The following is a 7,355-nucleotide window of genomic DNA, read 5'->3' as shown; positions in this document are numbered from 1 at the left end:
ATGTGATTGTTCTGCTGAGCTTTTGTAGCTCACGGTGTTGCCTTTTTGGTGACCCTGACATATTATATTGGTGGCGACGCCGGTATAATGTGTCAGACCTTGTAGATGATCAAGATGAACAGTACACCTTGGAGGCCTTTGGAGCTGAAGAGCTGGCTCAGATGGAGGAGCAGACGGAGCTGTAGTTAGAAACCTTAGTTCCCTTCCCTTGTGTAAAAAAAGTACTCTCATGAGAGTTTTATTGTAATAACGAGCTAGACTCCACTTGATTTTATCAATAAAATGTCTTTTTAATGTACCCAAAATTCGGGGCGTTACAAAAATACATGTCTAAACAATCACAAATTCAATAACAATACCATAGATTGTCGTTACCTTAGCACAATATGTTGTACGGAATTTAAATTAATTATTTTTAATTCCCGCCACATTATTTTTTCAAATTTTAAAATTTTCACCATATTATCTAAATTTTCAATTCCATCCATATTATTGAAATTTTAATTTTTTCCTATACAATACCTCAAGAATTTAAACTAAAAATGAAATTCTCGTTCAAAATTTTCATTCAAGAAATCCACTAAAAAGTAAGTATTATACCCAAATTTTCGAATGAAACTACAATTTCCTCTCAAAATATTTCTCCAAATCAAATTCTCTCTCTAAAAAATTTAATCCAAAAAATCAAAATCCCTCCAATTTTTCATGGAAAAAGGAGAGTTCGCTAAAAAAAAAAAAAAAAAAAAACTATTCGACTATCTTAAGACGAGGATTTGGGTTCGACTTTTCTGGTGAAATAGGTTGAGTATTACCGTAAAAAATATGACCAATTTTAACTTAAGTTTTGTTTTTTGATTTTTTGATAGAATGATCGATCTAAACCATTGGGATATCAAGTCTTACAATATTCAATAATATTACTAAAATAAGAGATTATCGGATATTGACAAGTACGTATCAAAACCCCTTTAAGTTTAATAATGTCATGTTGTTCAAATTGGACTAAGAAATTGATCATATCGAACGGTCGAACTTTATTGGTTAATTAAATTAGTTTTAAATTACTTTATTGTTTTCATAATTTTAAATTTAATAGTTTCGAAAGAAAAAAATTACTAAAAAACCCAATTTTTAGTCCACCCAAATTGATATTGGATCGCATGTGAAAACCCATTAAATATAGAAGAGAGAGAAACTCAACAATAGAGTGAGGGATGACTGGTTAGACATGTTGCCCTTTTTTTAATTAAAAAATTGAACGGTTAAGATTAGATTATCTCAAATCCAAATGAATCTCTATTATAAAACAGAATGGTGTGGGGACAAGTTGTTGAAACGGCTTAGATTCATTTGATCTAAAGGCTGTAGTGCATCCTCCCACTTCCCGGTTAAGTGCCCATGGTTTTCACCTAAATCACACAACTGTTATCCCCTTCCAACCGGGATGCGTAGTGCCGTAGGCACAGGCTAGCACTAGTATATAGATGGTGCGTATGGTACACACTTATTAAGAGTATGTGTACCATAGGTCTTACCGAAAGAAAAAGTTATGTTAGGGTTGAATTCGTATCCCAATTCTCAAAGTGTGAGAAATGGAGGGAGCTAAAGAAATTGAGGTTTCCATTGAGAGTTGGGAGGTGGGAGGTGAAAGTGAAGAGGTGGAAGGTGGATTGAATTTATGGTGGGAGGTGGAGGTGGAGGTGGAAGTGGAGGTGGAAGCTGGTGTTTTCGGCTATGGTGGGTGGTGGGAAGGAGGAAGGTAGATGAGGAAGTTGATGACTGGTAATTGGAGGGAGGAGGGGTGGGTTGTGTTTTAATGTGTGGTTGTATATAATAAAAATAGAGGTATTTTTTTCCATTTTTTAAGAACATTTTTGTTCAAAAATAATTTATTTTAAAACAGATTACATACAGTAAATTTACTTTTGCAAATACAAAAATTGTAGCAGAGATAATTTTTAGAGAATCACGCAGAGAAAAATGCGTTCGGTTTACTCTTATAAATCCAAAAGTAATACTTACTGATATCCACTGGAGCTGATTTTTTACAGGGCCTCATAAAATAATATTCAAAAATTTATGAATATTTTTCTAAATTTTTTCGAAACTCAAAATAGAACCAAACGCATTTTTTCTTTACGTGATTCTCTGTAAATTGTCTCTCCAGATAGCAGAGCTCAAATTTGCAAATAGTCGGACGCTCGAATCGTCCACTTTCGTTTTTCCTTTATTATTTTCTCTTTCTCGATCCCTGTCCATCATCTTCTCCCTCCCCTAGAAGCAAACCCAACCCCGCTGAAACCCTAATAAACCAAATCGCCTTCGGCAACAAAGAGAAAGAGAAGATGTTGAGAGTTGCAGGGAGGAGGCTATCTTCTTCTATTCCATGGAGATCTTCTCCCGCTTCATCATCTTCGGCCTTCATCGCCGGGAACCCGCTCAACGGTCGCGATTCATCCTCCGATGGAAATGGCCCCCAATCCATCTCCTCACCTGACTACACATTTTCACTCGCCTCCGAATTCCTCCATCCAATTAGAGGTCCGATTTCTTTCTTTCTTTCTTTTTTCCGATTTTTAACCCTCGTGCTCGTGGTTGCAGATTCACGTGTTTCGTTTGACCTTCTGTCTAATTGTTTTCATCTATTGACGTGGCTAATTCGTTGTTTCTTTGCTTGTTGAATCTTTTTATCTACATCGAAAGTGGTTATGTATGGATGTTAGGATAGAGATGTAGAGTATTTTGAATTCGCACTAGTTTTTCATTTGAGAATTGGTACCGGAAAAATAAAATAAAACTCTAGATTAGGTTTATTCAGATTCTCCATTCTCATGTTATGGAAACTAAGCTGACACAAGCGGGGAAAATCAACTTCCTCAATTTGGTCAATAACCAAACGGATATAGCAGTTTCTATATGTCTAGGGCTTACATATTTAATCTTCTGTTTAATATACTTGCTAGCTACTAGTTTCTCCAAATGATTTAGTAAATTGTGCACCTTCGAATTCGAATTTGGAATGGCAAGAAAATGAATTTGATTCTGGGGCTTATCATTGGCATTTGATCTTGAGGCAATGCTTTCATGCTGTATGGTTGATGGCGTGGTCAAAGATCATTTCGTTTTAAGGAATTAAATTCAGATGGCATTCCGAATTTCCGATCATTGCATTTTCTCCCTTTCTTTAAGGAGGCCTTTATGAAAATTTAATTCATTTTCACTTGTCCTCTGGTGAGGTATGCATTTGAGTTTCATATGATAAAAGTGGGTTAAGTAAATCATCTTTTTTCTTTGAGTTCTTTGTATCATTCTTCTAGACTATTCCCTCCGTCCCAATTTATTAGTCCCTTTTGGGGATTCCAACCAAATAAGGGAGCACAATTATTGCACTTTTGAAAATTTGTTCTTCTCATTTTACCCTGCAATCACTTCATTTTCTTACTTTTTCGTACTGCTAATTTAAAAATGGAACAGTAAAAGAGGAACTTCATTATCTGTTACTCATTAGAGCCAACATCACCCTTGCCACAAGGCTAGTCATACTATTAGGATTAGGAAATGGTTGAATGGCACCGTTGTGTTATCTCATCTCAAATACCACAATATCAATCCCATCATTCTGTTCTTAAATTCCAATCATGCACATTCTCAATCTCATTCATGTTAATGCACTTTGGTTCAAGCGTCCAATGTTTTAAAAAGCTTGTGGCTTATCCAAGCACCAAGAGCCCTTGGATCCTAAGCGACGCGGGCCCTTGGTGCTTGGATAAGCGACGAGAGTAGAATGTACATTCTACATTATCAACTATGACAAAATGACCCCCATATCATCAACTACGACATCTATTATAGAAAGCGACATATATAACTTGCCAAGTACCATATTTAGAAGTCCAAAAGGTAGAATGTCAATAATCATACATGACATTCAAATGACCATAGATGAAATGGTGACAAAAGAACGTACTACGCATCCATCAAAAACTAATCTTTGAATGTTTATCTTTAGAAATTAAAAATGTGATGAAGTGATTGTAAGCTAATAGCAGTCTTATATAAAGAGTCGTAGTCTTGTAGAAGAAGCGCCAGTGGAAAACATATTAGGATTTAGGGCATTTTACATGAGTCGTGATCTGGTGCTTTGATCTTATTAAAAGCTTTAATATGGTGCGTTGGATCTTATTCTCATTAGATAGATTTCAAAAGATGGATGGCAGACAAAGATTTCTTAGTTTTAATGGTTAAGTGGGCTTCACGTGCCTTGGGCTTAGTCCTGAGGCTCGCGCTTTTTGTGCCTCACCCATGCTTTGCCACCCGCGCCTCACTTCAACAGATTGAAGCCCCATACACGTGCCTTGCTTCAAAGCGTCCTTAATTTCTCGCCTAAGTGCACTTTTTAAATCACTGAAGCGGCTACGGCCCACGTTGTCAATCCCAAGGATTATCCAAGTTTCTGACATGAATGTACAAGATCTTATAAACATACAAACCCAAGATCATGATCCATGCATAGTATGTTCGTCGTTCTAGGGTACTGAGAGCTCAACAAGTACAATCTGAAAACATTAACATGGAATCATGCAATATCATAAACTTTTGAACTGGACAACACTCACCAACTATTTTTGTCACGGGTCAGGAGTTGAAATAGATGACACTCTTCTATGACTTCACTTACTGCTAAAAATCCATGATAATCAATTTTCTTGTACCTCAATATTCCTCTTACCGGAATTTTGTACATGTTATATAGTGAGGGCATAGTCTATGTTGGATGCCCAAGCCATAATAGTCATTTTGTCCCATTGTAGTTCCAATGTTTGCTCCTAGCTCCATCTAGCAGTGTTATTTTCCTTCCAACATTACTGATACACTACACATCTATCGTCACATCTGCATTTGAATCTCTTTCATTCTACGAATAGGATGCTTTTTCCACTTGCCTTTCTTTTTGCTCTGTATAGCATTGCCTGCTTTATCATTGTTATATTAATTATTCTTTTTTTCTTCATAGATATTGCCCATTGAGCTTATGTTACAGAGACTTTTTTCCTCAATGGAACCCAGATAATCTTAGAATTTTGTTACTTCATAGATATGGGCCTGGCTCTCTCTTTGATGCTTATCTTCCTTTTCCCCCCCTGAGAATGTACGTTCTAATCGCTAGGGTTTTAAGAGCGTTGCCTATCTTCGTTTACAGTGTTTCTGCCACTTGGATGGTTGGGGGTACTTATTTTTCTTCTTTTTCCTTGACCTTTTCATCTTCCTTTTGATGACTAAGATGTGTTCAATCACCTTGAAGGATTCTATATATCCTACATACACTTGTTAGGAAGTTAGGGCGCCGATGTGCCTATAGTTAGTTCTGGTTATTTGAAAACCCGGAAGGTTTTATTTTGGGAAGAAGAAATTCCTTCTTAAGCAGTTGTTTGGGTCCTTGGAAGGATACCTGTAGTTAAGACTTGATAGTTGAAAATTGATTTGGTTTGGACACTTGTAAAAAGGAATGTCATAACAATACGCTCGTTGGTCATATCACCAATGTAACGAGGGTAGTCGTCCATTTCTGTTAGTCATCATGCTTTTTTCCAAGAAAAAAAAGTTGGTTGAGTCAAGATGAACTCCACAACTGGTGGGTCTTTGCATATGCAGAGAGGTTGCTGACTTCATGCTTTTGTCTATTTTTAACTCTCTTTTGGTTAGTCTCCACAATTGCAGTCCGCAGGTCTGGAAACTTCAACCGAAGGTGGAAGGCATTGTTAAATAAGGTCAATCTCATTATATTATCTGTCACTCCCCAAAAGAAATAATGCTTAATCAAGATGAACTCCAAAACTGGTTGGTCCATTTGGTGTTCGGGTTTAGTGATAGTTGGTAATTGGTAGCATATGCATGGGTGTGGACTTGCAATTTTCTCTACTGTTTGCTCTCTTTTTGGGTAGTCTTCATGACTGCAGGTCTGGAAACTTCAAATAGAGGTGGAAGGCATTGTTAAGTAGGGTCCAAATTTGATGGAGTTCATAAAGCCATTATCTCAGCCAATTGTTTGTTTTGCTTTTGACGTAATCATGCCATTTTCTGTGCTAGCAAATATGTGGTTCCCTCTCTCCTATTAGCAGTATGGCCGGATTTAATGTTTGGTTCAATAGTTTTGCGTTATAGTGTTACAGCAGGGGAATGCTTCCACGACTACATTCAGTTATCCTTGATGGTTATGTGTTGTGTTCCTTTGGAAAGAACCACAAAATATTTACTAGTGACTTGCTCTTCTTTTTGACGATAATTGAACTATGGTCCAGGATTTGCTTCTGAATCTCTGGCTCCCACACATGACATTGGTATGATCTCAGACCTCCCAGCTACTGTGGCAGCTGTCAAGAATCCTACCTCGAAAATAGTTTATGATGAGCACAATCATGAGCGTTATTCACCAGGGGACCCAAGCAAACGTGCATTTGCATACTTTGTGCTGACTGGTGGCAGGTTTGTGTATGCTTCCTTGATCCGTCTTCTGGTACTCAAGTTTGTCTTGAGCATGTCTGCCAGTAAGGATGTTCTTGCCCTTGCCTCCCTTGAGGTAGACCTCTCCAGCATTGAACCTGGATCCACTGTTACGGTCAAGTGGCGTGGTAAGCCAGTTTTCATCAGGCGCCGAACTGAGGACGACATCAAGTTGGCTAACAGTGTTGATGTTGCCTCACTCCGAGACCCACAGGACGACTCTTCCAGAGTTAAGAACCCAGAATGGCTTGTGGTAGTTGGGGTGTGCACCCATTTGGGGTGCATCCCCTTACCAAATGCTGGTGACTTTGGTGGATGGTTTTGCCCATGCCATGGATCGCATTATGACATATCTGGCAGGATCCGCAAGGGACCAGCACCTTACAATCTGGAGGTACCTACTTACAGCTTCTTGGAGGAAAACAAGTTGATGATTGGGTGAGAGTTTGTGATGGAGTTTACTTAGGGCAGTGCTGCAACAGTGGGCATCTGTTATGTTAAATTTTGGTTTTTCCTCTAAATATGTGTGAAATCAGTATTCACCAGAAAGGTTATGGTCTGTTTCCGACCCTTTGGTAATCTTTTGTATTGGATCTTGTATATTGCCAGCTCTAGACAGGACTACTATGAATAATTCAACTGGCTTGTTTGGTTTGGCACTTTCTACTCTTATTGGTGCTTCGAATATTCACTGAGCTATCATCAATGTCAGCAAGTACAGTTGACTTCAAATTTTTGTCCTCAACAAATATAATCTGCACATATATGCAAGAAACCTTAGTCAGTTAGTCGCTTGAATTTACAAGACATAAAATGTGCGCACAAGTCACTAACTTTGAGATCAGGCATGTTTG

At 37.9% G+C, this 7,355-nt stretch overlaps 1 protein-coding gene across 1 annotated transcript; it reads left to right on the top strand.

Moving 5' to 3' along the window:
• The first annotated feature begins 2,124 nt into the window (after positions 1-2,124).
• On the top strand, positions 2,125-7,160 carry LOC131310206 (cytochrome b-c1 complex subunit Rieske-4, mitochondrial-like). Its single transcript, XM_058337114.1, has 2 exons — positions 2,125-2,541; positions 6,300-7,160. The coding sequence occupies exons 1-2, from the start codon at positions 2,346-2,348 to the stop codon at positions 6,941-6,943; spliced, it is 840 nt and encodes a 279-aa protein (XP_058193097.1). The 5' UTR covers positions 2,125-2,345; the 3' UTR covers positions 6,944-7,160.
• Positions 7,161-7,355: the final 195 nt, after the last annotated feature.

This window comes from Rhododendron vialii, chromosome 12a, assembly GCF_030253575.1.
Source record: "Rhododendron vialii isolate Sample 1 chromosome 12a, ASM3025357v1".
NCBI lineage: Eukaryota > Viridiplantae > Streptophyta > Magnoliopsida > Ericales > Ericaceae > Rhododendron > Rhododendron vialii.
The sequence above is the reverse complement of the archived record's forward strand: the minus strand, read 5'-3'. Positions and strand labels throughout refer to the sequence as shown.